This window comes from Spea bombifrons, chromosome 7, assembly GCF_027358695.1.
Source record: "Spea bombifrons isolate aSpeBom1 chromosome 7, aSpeBom1.2.pri, whole genome shotgun sequence".
Taxonomy (NCBI): domain Eukaryota; kingdom Metazoa; phylum Chordata; class Amphibia; order Anura; family Pelobatidae; genus Spea; species Spea bombifrons.
In genome coordinates this window covers 25914225-25930232 of record NC_071093.1, presented here as the reverse complement: position 1 = coordinate 25930232, position 16008 = coordinate 25914225, and the positions used below count along the sequence as shown (strand labels likewise).

Genomic DNA, 16008 nt, shown 5'->3' with positions numbered 1-16008 from the left:
CAAAACAACCAACCATTCAGCTGAATAACACCTTACAAAATTCTTCAAATAGTTAGAAAACTGTCATCTTATGTCCAAGGCATGTAAGTGCTTCTTTAACGATCGCTACATGGCTGAGACTCCATATTTACCATCGTGCAAGGTTTGTTGAGTTATCCGACACTTTGCAATTATTAACCCTGGGAGTAAAGCTATAGGATACAAGGTGTCACTCAGCAAAACTGTTATATTAAAAAAAAGCATGACAATAGACATAACCATTGTAATGCCAAGTTCTTAGGAATCACAATAAAGAGTGCAAAACCAACAGGAATTACGCAGTTGTAGGTTTAGACTGGTTAAAAGCCCTAGTACTGGTTAGACGATTAGGCTCCTATCACACTGCTGCCTTACTTTCTGCTCTTGTTGCCATTCTTCTCTCTCTCCAGCAGGGGAGATAGAACACTTGTTCCATGATTCCTCTTCCTGGGCCTCCCAGGGCCTCTTCTTCCCAAGCTCCTACTCTTCTCATCACGCGTCTCCCTAAAAATAACTTACTGTTACAAAAAACCTAGGGCCAGTTGAAAAAGAAAATGCCAGGATAATTTCATGTAAACTTGCCTCTGCTCCATAAGTTCACTGTAGGCAAAATGTTATCCTGAAACAAAACCACACAAAAACACAACCTTGTTTACCTCTCCAGATGAAAGAAGAAAAAAAAAATATCGCCAAAGATGATGGCAGAATTTACTGCACACCAGATTGCAGGGAGAGTCCCCCACAGTCAGTAAGAGTCAGCATTGCTAGTTAGCTGACAGATTATTAAGTGTAATGGCACTCTGTACAAGCACCGGTTACACTTAAGGTGTTTGAATAACCTGCTTTCTGATCACTGTGCGATCTGCAGGAAGGAAAAAGAGTGAAAAAATTAAGCAGAAATATTTTCAAATTGTAGTACAAACACAGAACAAAAAACGTCACTGCCAAACCAAGGGTTTAACAAAAAAAAAAAAAAAAAAAAAAAAGAATAGTAGTGTACAAGGGACTGGTTTGGCCCTCAGATACCTATGCATGTGTGTTAATCTACCTGGTGAATGTTGCTAAACGTTATTTGAGTTTCTTTTTTTTTTTTTTTTTTGCAGATGACACATATCCTGTGAAGAAAACTAAAAAAAAAAAATATCTTCAATTTTTGTGTTAGTCCTAATACAGAGTGTATAAAACTAAAAATTCCTAATATGCACCGCTGAGAAACAGTTGACAAAATAAAGCATAAATTGAGAAAACATAGGAAATTAGGGTTAAAGAAAGACATAGTAAAAATAAAGGTTGCTCTGGTCCTGCACATTTAAAATAGCCAGGGCAGGATTAACAAATGGGCCAAAAGCTTCAGACCCACTTCACTTTTCCTGTCAGCCCAACAGCAGGCTGGAGAAGACGCGCTGTAAAGGGTGTCTGGAAAGGGATAAGATGTAATGGAAGGGCTTAATTTATGGAATGAAGGTGGAAGGGTGTATAGATAGAGAACTGATAGGGGAGGAAGAAAGAGGAAGGTACAGGGTAACATAGTATTTTAGGCTGAAAAACACAGGTCCGTTAAGCTCAGGCCTGGTGTTGGTCCAGAAGAAGGCAAAAACCCCCATAATTTGCACCTCAAACAAAAGGAAACTGTTGAGGGGTGTAAATGAATTGATGGGGATATATGACTAATAAAGGATAATATGTATTGACAAATAAGCGCAAGAAATAGGGTTGGAGAGGAAGATTAGAAATGATGAATATTCAAACCCATGGAAGGGAGAAAATTCTCTTTGGTGTAGAATATGTGAAAAGCAAAATAGGTTCAAAATAACAAATGTAGTGGATGAAAACAGAAAGAAATAAAGCAAAAAAAAAAAAAAAGATGGATGAAAAGTCACAAGGGCAAGAAAGAAGGGACAGAGGAAGAGTAGGGGTAAGGAGGAATATAGGGGAGAAGGAATTCATGGGGTAGTTGAATAATGAATGGTTATGTGTACAGGTTGGCAAATGTTCAGCTTAGTAGAAAGCCAACTCACATGGCCCAGGAAACCAGCTGCCCAAAACACGTTTGGCACACAGACTTCCCAAACAAGCTCACCGATCACTACTGTCCAAACACACACACACTCCAAAATGGTGTGGAAAGTGCACAGAAGGATCACACATTGTTACTATGAATGAACAGGGCTGGATTAACATAGGGACAGATGGAGCCGAAGATCAAGGCCCATGTTTAGGCCTACCAAAATTGTCAGCTCCTCAGCCATGAATCCAGCACTGCCTGGTCCTTAAGGTGTTAAGCCTCCAATAAGGATTACAACTCATTCTGCAGGTTCTATGAAAAAAGTCACACAAGACCAGCGTAATGTTACTTCAGCACAGCTATTTTTTTTTTTTAATATAAAAAAGGACAAAACAATGAAGTAAGCTCTCAAAGTCCTTAGGTGCTACAAATAAGCACAGATTAAAGAAAAAAAAAACATCAGATTGACATCACTGCACAGCCAGGATAGGTAAGATAATACCAAAGAATTACTGAACATGAAATAGTATTTAGAGACAAACACAAAGTAAAGCTTGAAGGGAAACACATTTATTAAGTGGTTTGTGTTCAGCTGTAATTTTCTTCTACCCAATTTAGGGTACACACAAATTTTATATATTTTTTCAGGACAATTTTGATCATATCAAAATGTATTATAAAAATAATAAAATATGGTGAAAAATTACTTCCACAAAAGCTAAAGAAAAAACAATGCTAAATAGAATCTAAAGATTTGTCCTGAGTCGAAAAAAATTTCAATCTATATGTTTTTTGGAAGTTATAGTGCAAGTTCAAGTAGCGTTTGCTATACTAAAAGAAATCTGAACATCCTTCGCCTTGTCCTACTTGGGACACATTTGAAGCAGACAAATTCAATTAACTTAAACAAACCATATATTTTTATAAACTAGATACCCTGGGGTATTTCAAACGGTGGTATTTTTGGTATTTTGACACTTTCCATGTATTAATTCTACCAGCCTTTGACATAGTTTGCAGTAGTATTTTTTCTTGCTCCCCCCACTTACTTCAGGTATGAATTTACAGCTTGTGGTTTTTTTTTTATCACTGCCAAACACCCCCCCAATATCTGTTTAGAAAAATCCATAGGTTTGTTGGGTTGTTTGTGGGATAAAAGGCCACATTTGGGACATGAGCAATTCATTTTTTGTTTAATTTAAATTAGTCATCCTCCTTCCCATGTCCTAGTCGGGACATCTTTGAAAAGAAAAGGTGGTTGAATTTTAAATTTAATTGGTCAGGTTCAAACGTAGATACTCAAGGGTATTTCAAGACTTTCCATGCACTAATTTGTTACAAAGTATTTACTAATACTACTACAAAGTTTGACAAAGGCTGGTGGTAGAATTAGTGCATGGAAATGGTCTGGAGTGTCTAGTTTGATGGGGGTAAATTGAAGTGGTCAGCTTCAAAGATGTTCCAAATAGGACATGTGTACAGGATGACCAGGTGGCAAAATTCCAAATTGAAAAATGCAGCTTTTTGGTATCACTGTACTGAGGAGATATTACTGAGAAATATTGAAGTGTTTGGCAGTGGCATATACCAGGAGCCGTAAAGTCATATCGAAGTACAAGTGCGGGTACCCCCCCCAAAAAAAAAAACTACCACAAACTTAAAATGGTTAAAATAACACCATTTGCAATTATCTGGGATGTCTTGTTTTCAAAGATATAGGTTACATTGGGGGCATATTGAATTGGCCAGCTTTAAAGATTTCCCAAATAGGACATGGGGGCAGAATAGACAAGATGTCAAAATTCCACCAGGAACATGCAACTGAAATTTAATTTTACAAAAATAATAATTTAGAAGATTTTATATAAATCATTCAAATACAAATGTTATCATTTATTAAAAAATTACACGAAAAATAAACCTCTAAAAAAATGCACAGACAGCAAAAAAGTTCTGCTATGCAAGATCACTGACTATACAGTGATCAATTGCAAGGAAGGGGTTAAAAACACCTTTGCCAATAAATATATGCCATTAGATCATTGGATGTTCCTTATTGGATGTTGCCGATGCAGCAACACGTGAAGCTCTTGTCTGGAAAAATGCAATGCTGAGCTGAGCAAAGGAAGTGATGACTGAGCACTTCCTAACCACTCTTTCCAGCGGCAGGGCATCGCCACATTGTAAGACATTGTGTCTTTCAACAACAGATTAAACAGTGACCCTACATATTTTTTGTTGTTGCTGAATGGCTCCAATGTAAATGCTACCTAAACAGTGGAACTGCAAGTAAAACTGGTAGTGGCTCAAAAGCTTAAAGGAGTAGCCCAAAGGGCACCTACCTCCCTGGCCCTCATGCCAGCACTCCCCAGGGCTAATGGAAGCATCTTAGGAAATAAGTCTTTAACAGAGTGTAGAAATATAAAAAAAATGTTTGGAAATTGCCTTTTTTCAATGTCTCCAAGATTCAAACACAGAATATGAAAACAGGTTTACTTACACAGATTCTCTTCTCTGCAACTTGACCAGTTCCCTCTGCTTTTCTTTGTACAGTCTCTGCAGCTCTGCCAGTCTCAACCTATAGTCAAGTTCCATAGAATCCATGTGATCAAGTGAGGACTTTACAGAAAACAGCTGCATGCAAAACAAGAGATAAATATTAAAAACAGAGAAAAGAAAAACAAAATGATTTATTCCACTTACAAGTAGTGACAGATTTCTATGCAAACAGATTGTAATATATTTCAGTTCTACATCAAAGAGAGAGAACTGTAAGACATACAAGCTATTTTAAATTTGGTAAACCAAATCAAAATGGTTTTGAGGTGGCAGTGCAATGAATCCTTAGTGGCAGCTTTTGATGCTATCAAACATACAGAATCACACCATTGTACACAGCCTAATAAACACTTTTCAAGATATACATGTGGGTTGGCATTTCATAATGTTTAGCTAATTAGAAGATTGTATGATGTTGGTGAACTTGGTTATACTTTGTGCTTTAGTATTCATGTCTTTGGCCTCATGCTCTGTTCTAATTTATCTAACCATTTTTGTGTTTCTCTAGAAAGACAAGTTCTTACTGCTAATTAATCAAGTGTTTTCGGCATTTCCAGACATTGTCCAGCGTGCAGAATTCCAAGATGGCCACATCCATCAGGTGCATTAATAAAACTGGAGCTAAATAGTTTTTCCTTTTAATACAAATCTGCATGGATTATAACTAAATGTTAATGTATTGCCAGTCTACATATAATGTATTTCCCATGCCATAGTCATAACGGTCACATACTTTTATCATTCAACCTTATTCTGACGCCCATTTTGTTCAGAAGCTATAATCTTAAGACAACAGTCTTACTTACCCTCTCCTCTTTTTTGTGCCTCCAGCTGTATTTCTTGTTGGGATTCAGTTCTCGAGACAACTTAATAGATTCTGCTTTCAAAGAGTCCAGGGTGGGGGGTGAAAGCACTTCCATCAACATTTGTGTGCTGGCAGCGAGCAAGCTCTCCAAAGAAACTCGAGCTTGGGAAGCTTTTAGGTCTGTTAACACAAAAGAAACGCCATAAAACACCAAAGCAGACTTTTATATAGAGTACATACATCTAACTACACAATTTCATTTATAATTCTCCTTCTCCATGAATATGTATTAAAAGCACACTATACATTGATGTATTACTATAGTTTGCATTAAAAAAAACACACACACACTACCTAATCTACTAAAATGTGCTTTCATTTTCACTGTAACAAGAATATTTAAAAAAATATATTTTTTTATTACCCTGAATTCCACCAGCAAAAAAAAACACAGACATTAGCCATTTGTAATTACACAGGGTAACAATGTACATAGCACACAGCATAAAGTGTCTGGGGTTTGCTGGTCTAGAGAAAATAAAACTGTTGTCACCTCCTTTTAAATTGTCTATCAAACTGTCCACGCATCTTCTATTTTAGCTCTGAATAAAACTTAATTCACATCTTTGTGCTGTAAAGAGTAAATACCTGCTGGCTGGCACACACACATATATATATATATATATATATATATATATATATATATATATATATATATATATATATATATTATATATTATATAAAAACATACACTTAAGATTACTGGTAAATGAAAATGGGCCCAGGCAGAGGCCAGTAAATCTCATGATGAAGACATGTTGATGATGTTGTCGGGCACAGGCTAACTAAGCGTTTGCCCAGTGTGCATGATGGCCAGCCCAGGCCTAGTATGCATCTATAGTATGATCATGTGTCTACAGTTATGCATTTACTGAACAAAACAAGCATTTTGAATAGAAAGTTTAATATACATACTTTCCATTTCTTGATTTATTTTCTCAAGTTCAATTTCTGCCATTTCACTCAGAAGTGTTATGCCTTCTAAGAGAGCAGGATCCAGAGACTGGTCAGAATTCAAGATGACACTGTCCCTAGGTAAATAGGCATATGACTCTGGCATTTCAGTTGCAGCCACTAGAGCATTCATACCAGCCAATGGATCTTCTTGTTTAATGTCAATGCATGGCATGTTAGATTGCTGGTGGGATACATCAGCACCTCCACTACATACAATTTCAGACACATGTTTCATGTCCTCCAGTTGCTGGTTTTCTTCTTTGCATTCATTCAGCTCTCCTGAATCACTTATGCTTTCAGGAAGTTTTTTTTGAGGTGCGAAGACTGGATTCACCAGGTCATTATCACTGTCATCGAAGGTGTTGCTGAAGTCTGCTTGAGTTGGGTTGGTCTCTTTAACAGGATCAGGATGTATATCTTGAAGAGAGGATTCTTGGCATATATCTAAATCTCTACTAGTCTCACTTTGGTGTACAACAATTTGATGTTCCATGTGTTCTTTTTGAAATTCCTCTTTATGGTCATTTGTGTTCTGCTCGGATGCAGCATCCAGGATATCATCCTCAGTCTTTACTATAACTCCCAGAGTCTCTGCACTAGTATCTGTTACATCGGGTTCATAATCTGGAATAACCAGGTGCGTAGGTTTTAACTCCAGAGAGGTTTCCATAGGATTAGAACTTCTGGTTGGAACTGGAACATCTGGAGCATAACAAACTGCATCAGAAGCAGCAGATGGTTGGACCAAGTAAGTGTAGTGCTGTCTGAATGGATGGGAAATAGACTGGAATGGGTAACCTGAGGAGGCATCTGAGAGAAAAGGAGGAAGAAAAACAAAACAAAAACAATGTTATTTGATTATTCTTTGTTACATACATCACATAGTGTGCTCGCCTCACCTTCTATGAGTGCTACGTAATTGGCACAATCACCACAAGAAAAAAAAAAACAAGAGGTGGGTTTGGTTGCCCACTTATCAACCCTAGGAAATATCCAGCCAAAAATGAACTGGTAAATATAGAAACCCAGAAACACAATAACTTTAACCTATCCAGTCTTGGATCATCAACGTGTATCCTCAAAAGGGATTGTATAGGAAATTTCATTAAATAAAACAACAAATAGATGGCCCTAAAACTGCATATGAAAGACTTATTATTTCTTGACAAACCTTGGAATGTGGAGGTGTCCTTTTTAATATCAATGTCCTCATTTCTGCTGTCCTCAGAAGGCCTCTCTAGGGTAGATATAGCAGCAGTGGTAGGTGCAGAAGTAGCAGCAGGTGGGCTGGGAGAGCGAGAATTTGTAGAATAGACAAAGGATTCCTTTGGTGCTGCATCTTCCCGTTTATGGACAACCTCTGTTTTGAGCATGGGAACTATGGAGTGTTCGGGGGGAAAGGCAGTAGGGCTGTGCATTTCGCTATGGGACACAGAAACAGGAGGCGAAAGTACCCTCTGCATAAGCTCTTTTGAAGAAGTCCCCTGTTTATTGGTCTCTGTGTTCTGCTTTGCTACTTTGTCCTGCACCTCTGCCTGTTGCTCACTCACTTTCATTTTTTCCTGGGAAAAGATGAAGAAACAATGACCATCTTAGTATCTTTGAGGCCGTGTTGCACGAACCTGTAGTATATAAGGAAAACCAAGCCCCTATCAATTCTGCATTACATTCAGAGTTTAACTAAAACAGGCGTTAATGTAAAGCTGTGTATGAGAGTGAGGGATATCAAAGTCCTTGGGGCTGATTATAGCTTAGAAAATGCCACATTTACCAGAGGTAAAATGCCACATTTAGGAAGATTTAACCCACTAGTGATGAAATGTGTGCTGGGTCAAACCGTCATTGTTCTTGAGTAGATCATTGAAAGTTACCAAAGATTCACCACAGCAACATCAATGCTCCAAAAAATTCAAAAATGTGTACTGTTTGGATTAATTAAAACCCATGACATGTCTACACGATCACCGGTTAATTTATGAATTCAGGGAACACTCAAGTGCTTGTTAGCAGTGAGATTTGCTTCCTACTAGCATCACTTGAACATTGTTTAAAAGATGGTGTCGTTTTATGACACCAACATGGGTTTCAACAGATGGTCTTTACTATGTGCAATCATACTGACACGTGGTAGTACGCAGTTAACAATAACATTTCTCTAAAAAGGAATAGCTCTGATAATAGCAATGAGCTCAGGTGTGGTTTGTTAAAATATCCAATGACTGTTCACAAAGGAGAAACCACGTTGGAACAATAAGAAACAAAATACTATTCTTTGGTGTTGCATTTTACAGGAGTCACAGGGCTTCTTATTTAACTAATGGAAATAAAATGAAACAAAAGAAAGGGATGCATGGGCCATTTAATGAGCAGCTGCTGGTCAGATTTTTCTTGCCGTCTCCAGCTTTCATGCCGAAAACCCAGTTAGTTTGCACTTGCAGAGATTAATGAATGAAACCAACACCAGTGCTGAGTGATATGAAATTATATATATATATATATATATATATATATATATATATTCAGGAAAGCAGTAGGACACATCACCTCTAGTTGCTTGCTCCTCTGATGTTCCAGAGCATCCAGCTGCGTACTCCTCTGCAATTCTAGTGCTTCTAGCTGCACGGTTCTTTGCAATTCTAGAGCATCAATCTGTACACTTCTCTGCAGTTCTATAGCATCAAGCTGTACATTCCTTTGCATCTCCATTGCATGTGCCGCCTGCTGCTGAAGCATGAACAGCTCATGCTGCCGTAGAAGCTGCTGCTGGGACAAAAGCTGGAGGTGATGTGCATGCTGAAGAGAAGCGCGTGTCGGAGAGTACATGGCTGGCCAAAGAGCGGGCATCCTGTCCAGTATCTCTGTGAAGAGGAAGCATGGGAGCAGAGTTTACAGAAGGTTTTACCATTATACACACCACACGCTGTATCAAGGATACACTTTTCGTAAAAATGCGGGCAGGAGTTTTTCATAAATGTACTGGAATAGATCAAAATGATAAAAATAGGTACACAGAGAATTGTGATTGTATGTTATTAAGAGGAGATATAAGCAAGAACATTTAACTTGGATGCTATGGTACTTGTAACAATTTAACCATGTGATGACCCTGCATATCTGGAATCAGCTTGACAATTTTTACCCAACAGCAAAAATACAGACATCCTTATACATACCGAGATGTGACAGCTGTTCAGTAGGGATCACCACAATCTGGCCAGTCTGAGGGTCTCTGGCAAAATGATACGCAGTAGGCAAGGAGGCAGCCATCCCAGGAGGGAAGCCTGGGGTTATTCCTTGATGAATAGATGGGTGACCCAAACCTGGAAAGACAAAAAAGAATTAAATCAGGTAGTAACAGTGTGATCATCTACACGCATGTCCTATATATCCTGGAAACTAAGCGGATACTGTCAGGGACTTGTGCAATTTTGCTTACAGTTCTTCATCATCACATTTTTCTGTGGGGTAGTTTCAAAAAAAAAAAAAAAAAAAAAAAAAAAAAAAAAGAGGATCCTAATGAGATGCCAGTAGGGCTGAAACAACTAATTGATAAAATCGATAATAAAAATAGTTGTCAACGATTTTCATTATCGATTAGTCGAATCGATTTTTATCGATTATAAAAAGAGGTTTTTTCAGAGCAAATGCTCTGAAAAACTCCTCTACTTATATAATCCGACCGCAAACAGAGATCGGATTATAAACACTAGAATCCAGATCCCCCGCAAAGCTGCAGGGGACCTGGATTCCCCTCACTGTCGGCCGGCGGGTGTCCGTGCGATGCGCACAGACAACTTCCGTCTCTCCCCTCACTTCCATACACCCCTCTGACTCCTCCCCCTCCCATACACCTCTCTCCCGACTCCCTGGTGTTCTGTGAACCTCCGTTGCTGACAGGCACTTTCACTGCAGCTTCATAGTGTCAGATATTTTATGATAGAAAACATGTATTCCATATATTCTGTACTTTACATGAACACAAAATGGAGTCAGCCATTTTATTTTACTTAATCATGTAGTGATTATTTCTTTTTGTCCTTGTTCCCTCTATAATTGAGAACAAAGGAGTATTCATGTATAATGATGTTTCAGCGTATACATGATACAATTAATGTTATCTTCCATGAGAAAGTTAAGGAGTAGACACTGCATATCTTTAGAAATGTAACTTGGAATGGGGGATACATGGGAAGACTACCAAGACCTGAGTTACTATCTAGGAAGTAACATTTGGCGATTAGGGTGATCAAGGATAAATTCCAAACACATATGTAATGGTTTTAAGTTAATTCTTAGACCAGAGCCTCTCTCGCAGGTAAATTAAGAAATTACAACGGTGTAAATATGAGTAGAAATCCTAATTATAATGGGTAAAACCCACCGTTATGATTGGAGAATTCCAATCAAGAGGTGGAGGCTTTGATAATAAGCTCTGTCTTTAAAAGCTTATGTCTTGAATAATTTAGGGACTCACCTTGAAAAAACGGACCTTAAAAAGATGGCACCCTGAAATAGACAGACCCTGACGGACTTATTCACCAAATTTACCCCAGAGAATTGGAATCTTAAGATTCTGGCACCATATTTCACTCTTGGAGTTACCTTGAGTTCTAACCTATATAACTGGTAGAAAGTTATATTCCTTTCCACTTAATTTCTTGCCAATGAACCTGGATTAATTTCTACAAGGATCGGTGGGACAACAGCAACAAGTGGTGGTAATTATAATTGTTTTATTATTCTGAATAGAGATGAATTTTGTCTTCTTCGTATAGAATTCCCTGTTTCTGGGAAATAGTATATTGCATTATTGTATATGGCGGCTTGTGAGACTGCAGCTTATAACCCGTGATAATAACAATAATGAAAAGGTATTTTTACCTATAGATGAAGTTTGACATTATTTGCATCTATTAGGAACTTCACTAATACTCTTAGACACAATTAAATTATTTTTAATTTGTTATATTAGTTGAACTAATATTAGAGAGATAGTGATATTTTTATTACTGCCCTGATTATTATCAATTTTTGGTTGCTGAGTGGGATGGAAATTAATTGTGTGTTAGACTCATAAAGTAGTAACTCATATTGATAACTATCGATAATATACTGTATTTGAATTGATTCATTTTTTACATGTTTTAAGAACTTTGTTTTTTATATTATGCACTGTTTGACTCATATATAGATTTTATAAATTGTATTTACAATAAATATTTTTGATTGACTATCTTGGTGATATCTATCTGATTTGAATTATAATTTCCGGCGATCTGAAAGGATTTAGGATCGGAGATAAAATATAGGGTATCTCCTTAAATTAGTATTGTGGATGTGGTACTACAATATTTGGTAGCGTCGTTATTTTGCGTATGTGATAAAATATTGGTTTTGCCCATTTTGTCTCATTAATATCCCTAACAATAGAAGCCTCAGCGTAAGTGAATGATAGTAACGGAGGCTGTCTGTGCGATGCAGACCCCCACCAGCTGACAGAGAGGATGATCCTCTGCAGGAGACCTCGCTTCTCTGTCAGCCGGTGGGGGTCTGCACGATGTGCACAGACAGCCTCCGTTACTGCCCTTCACTTACGCTGAGGCTTCTATGAAGCTGCAGTGAAAGTGCCTGTCAGCAACGGAGGTTCACAAAACACCAGGGAGTCGGGAGAGAGGCAGAGTACACCAGAGTGGAGTATGGGAGGGGGGAGGCAGAGTGGAGTATGGGAGGGGGGAGGAGGCAGAGTGGTGTATGGGGGAGTATAATGAATTTCAGGGTGGTGCAGGGCATTTATGGGGGGTGGAGTGGCATATCAGGGGGCACAGTGGCATATAGGGGGTATAAGGCATATCGATATTAGGCATATCAGGGGGGCATAAGACATATATGGGGGTAAAAGGTATATCAGGGGGCTCAGTTGCATATCACTGGCATATAAGGAGTATAAGGCATATTGGGGGCACAGTGGCATATCAGGGGGCACAGTGGAATCTCTGTCATATAAGAGGTATAAGGCATATATGGGGGCAGAGTAGCAAGCTGGGGGTCAGATGTGCATAACTGGGGTAAATAAAAGAAAATATAAACAAGGCTTTTTTCTCAGTTTTTATTAAATATGAAAAATAGTTAACATATGAATTAATATTTACTAATAACTTTGTATTAAAACCTAGTTTGAGAAACACTGTGTTTGGGTTCTTGTAGCTTTTATTATTATGTCAGTAAAATAAGAAGGTGAATAGAGAGAGGCCATTGCAATAAAGAGATGAAAGTGTAAATTGTATGTTTTTTATTACATTATTTTAAATTTAAAAAATTGCATTTTTTATCCGATTAATCAAAAAAATAATCGGCCAACTAATCGATTATTAAAATAATCGTTAGTTACAGCCCTAGATGCCAGGTATATTAATTTTGTCCTTCTCTTATTACTACCATGCAGCTGAAAAACATGCAACATGGTTATAATTGGTTACAATTGCTTACCACCTAATAAAAAAAGTATTAATGGTTTTTCAAATGGTATTTTTTATGTTTTTATTTTGTAATTGTGAACACATACATTCATTTACATGCAGTAAAACTCTTTTTTATTATTAATATTATAGGAACTGGGTTATTCGTTAAAGACACAGTCCTCTCAATTGACATAACAATTTAAAGTGTCAGGGATCACATGCTCTTTGGTAGAAGAAGAAACAGCTCACTATGCCAAACTCTGCAATAATTGCATTTTTTGTTCCCAGACCCCACTATCTGGTGCTAAATTACATATAAGTATCTATGAAGTTTGTATTTATCTGCAGCATAAAGGATCATTATCTTATTAAATGTACACATTTGGCTTAATCTGGTCTCAAAAAAAACTAAAGATAACTCTTATAGACAAAAAAGAAAACTGGGACCAAAGACAAAAAAGAAAACGACACAAAACAAAAAGATTTTTTGATGTCTATGCTTACCATATGGATGACCAGCAAGCCACATGGAAGGGGCAGTTGCCCTCGGCAACCAAGGAGGTGCTGCCAAGTGTGACGCCGTTTCAGCTGACCACCGTCCAGCAGTTCCAAGGGTTGGACCGCCAGTTACCATTAGATTAGGGTTCAAGCCACCAGCAGCACATCCAGCCGTGTGCATCCGTGCTAGGTCTGCCAGATCCTTGCTTTCCCTACACAGTATATATCACTCTTGTTACCAGACAGTCTAGAATAGCAAAATAAAAGCAAACCAACCCACAACTATAGAAATATGACCTGTTGAGGCCCCAACAATGCTATTTTCTAAGAGAATTAAAAAGGATCTTTCAAAAGTAAAAGCTCCTCCAATATAGATATAGAAACAATCATCATGCAGGAGCCCTTTGTTGAGGGGAGAAGTGGTTAGCCCACATGCTTGAATGGAGCGTTATGGGCATGTTAGATGGAATTTTGCACACAATACGAAAGTAATATGAGTATCTATCCCCCATGGTTTGCTCTAATTTTGTAGACATCCTAGTTGCAACTGAACCCTAGGTTAAATAGGTCATTACTAGACCTGAAGACCAATTTCCCTTTTCACCAGTTAGGGCAGTTTAACATACGGTATGTTAATCTCACCACCACGCCTGAGACCAACCAACTGCATCAATACCCCAAGGATAAGGACTACACATGAATACGATCTGCTATGTTAACATACCACTTGTTCTCGTGAGGAGAGGAAAAAAAAACAAAAAAAAAAAAAACTCAACGTGGTTTTAGAATGAATGACTCTGGACACAGTACTCACCGAAGAAGTTTCTCCTGTTCCCGATCCAGTCTCCCTACAAACAGACGTTCATCATGATGCCTAATCCGCTCATCTCCATTCTCCTCATCCAAGCGCCCTAAACCAATTAATACAAATATAAAGTCACCTAATTCTAAGTTTAAATTACATAGGAGCAAAAGGAACTATTAAAAACACCAATGTGTTTCTATAGAGCAAGCTTTAATCATACATCTTTTTATTAGTTTAAGCAATGTCATTGGTGCATTGAATGCAGTAAAGACATATTCTGTAGGGAAAGAAAATAAAAATACAAAGCAGAGTAACAGAGGTATTTTCAGGCTTTTCCCAATTATTTGTAAATGTATACATGGTAATAAAACACAAACGTGACTCCTGTATTACTGCATTTAGAATAAATACCCTTCAGGATAATAATGCATAATAAAGGTAAATAGAAAAATACAAAAACAAACAAAAAAAATGGCACATTGAATGCGATTTAGAGCAAGCTTTAAAAGAATTCTTTACACCGAAACATGGATTACGATGGCATAGACAGGGCAATAAGGATTCATAATTAAGTTTACGATCAGTGGATCGTAAGAGAGCGTTACGATCCACTGAAGCTGACAAGGTAGAGCAGAGTTCTGTACCAGTTGACAGAAAAAAAAACACTTGACGTGTTAGAGCAATATGCTCCATTGTAGCTAAAACAGGAACGCGCTCTGTTACAGCTCAAGAAGCCGGTTAGTTTCTGTTACACGTTAAACCGCTCTGCTTCTTCAGCAGTAACAAAGTGCTCAGAGGCCAAACAACACGCTGATCTTCTACAGCTGCACGGCCACAGTTAGCAATTCTAGAGGAACTTGCTCTAGCAGCAAAAATTTTAAATCCCATAGGCACAACAACATCTGAAAAACTGCAATATCTTAATATATACACAGAAGACAGTCAACTTTAGTTAAATGTAACGCCAATGCACCCTACACAAATCATTAGCAAATGCTTAGTAACCATGTTATTTATTGTTTTATCAGCTGAAGGATAGTTAATGTTTGCAGTACTAGAAGTGCAAGGCTCCAGGTCATCTCTTCTGCATTACTGCACGTTTAAAAAGATTAAAGTTGCTTAGTATGCTAAACAAATACACATAGGCAGATATCCCTGGTTATTCTTTCCGCTGAAGGCTTAACCACATAAACATTTTATGACGCCATTTCAGTGTCACACGATAATTACGTGTTGTGGCCAAAAAATATGAGTGAGGTAAAATACTGCACAATTAAAGTATTATTTCTGTGAAGGTATTACAGATTCAGTAGTACTAAGAACAAAATTCTAATGGATGGAGCACCAGCATGACATGGCCTTCCAAATTTATTTTTTTTTTAAAAAATGGTAAAAATTATTTTCCATTGATGTCACCATCAGGGGAACCTTCCAGTTCCAAAAAACGCGTAGACGTCTGCATAGCCGGCCCCCGGACCAGGGAAATCAGCAAGTGAGGTAAGAGGGTGCGGGAGAATGAATGGGTAAGTGGATGAATGAATGAAGTTAGTAAGTTAGTGTTTAGGGCAAAAAATGGCACAGGCAGGCTGATTTGGGGGCGGGGGGGGCAGAGGTGGCACAGACAGGCTGTTTCCAGGGGCAGAGGAGGCACAGATAGGCTGCTAAATCAACTTGTGCCAAAACATAAATGACAGTCCGTACACAGATGGATTCACTGCTAGCACTCTTAATCGGCTAGAATTGTCGGTGCTTCGTCTTTAAGGACCTCCATAGTTGGAGCAAAACAGCTATAGAAAATAAACAGCTTACATCCTTCTATTTAACTTTCATTTAAAGGATAAA

The 16008-nt window shown here is 38.0% G+C and overlaps 1 protein-coding gene across 2 annotated transcripts in view; it reads right to left on the bottom strand.

Moving 5' to 3' along the window:
• Positions 1-16008, bottom strand: part of TNRC18 (trinucleotide repeat containing 18) — a 64583-nt gene that overhangs the window by 31874 nt on the left and 16701 nt on the right. Inside the window, exons 5-13 of one of the 2 annotated variants that reach the window (XM_053470671.1) lie at positions 14176-14272; positions 13368-13573; positions 9579-9725; positions 8950-9263; positions 7577-7967; positions 6364-7215; positions 5389-5567; positions 4524-4657; positions 394-522 (exon numbers count right to left, since the gene is read on the bottom strand). In XM_053470671.1, the coding sequence (XP_053326646.1) occupies positions 394-522; positions 4524-4657; positions 5389-5567; positions 6364-7215; positions 7577-7967; positions 8950-9263; positions 9579-9725; positions 13368-13573; positions 14176-14272 (2449 nt within the window). The remainder of the gene's footprint in view (positions 1-393; positions 523-4523; positions 4658-5388; positions 5568-6363; positions 7216-7576; positions 7968-8949; positions 9264-9578; positions 9726-13367; positions 13574-14175; positions 14273-16008) is intronic. The other variant, XM_053470673.1, reaches the window with a different exon arrangement.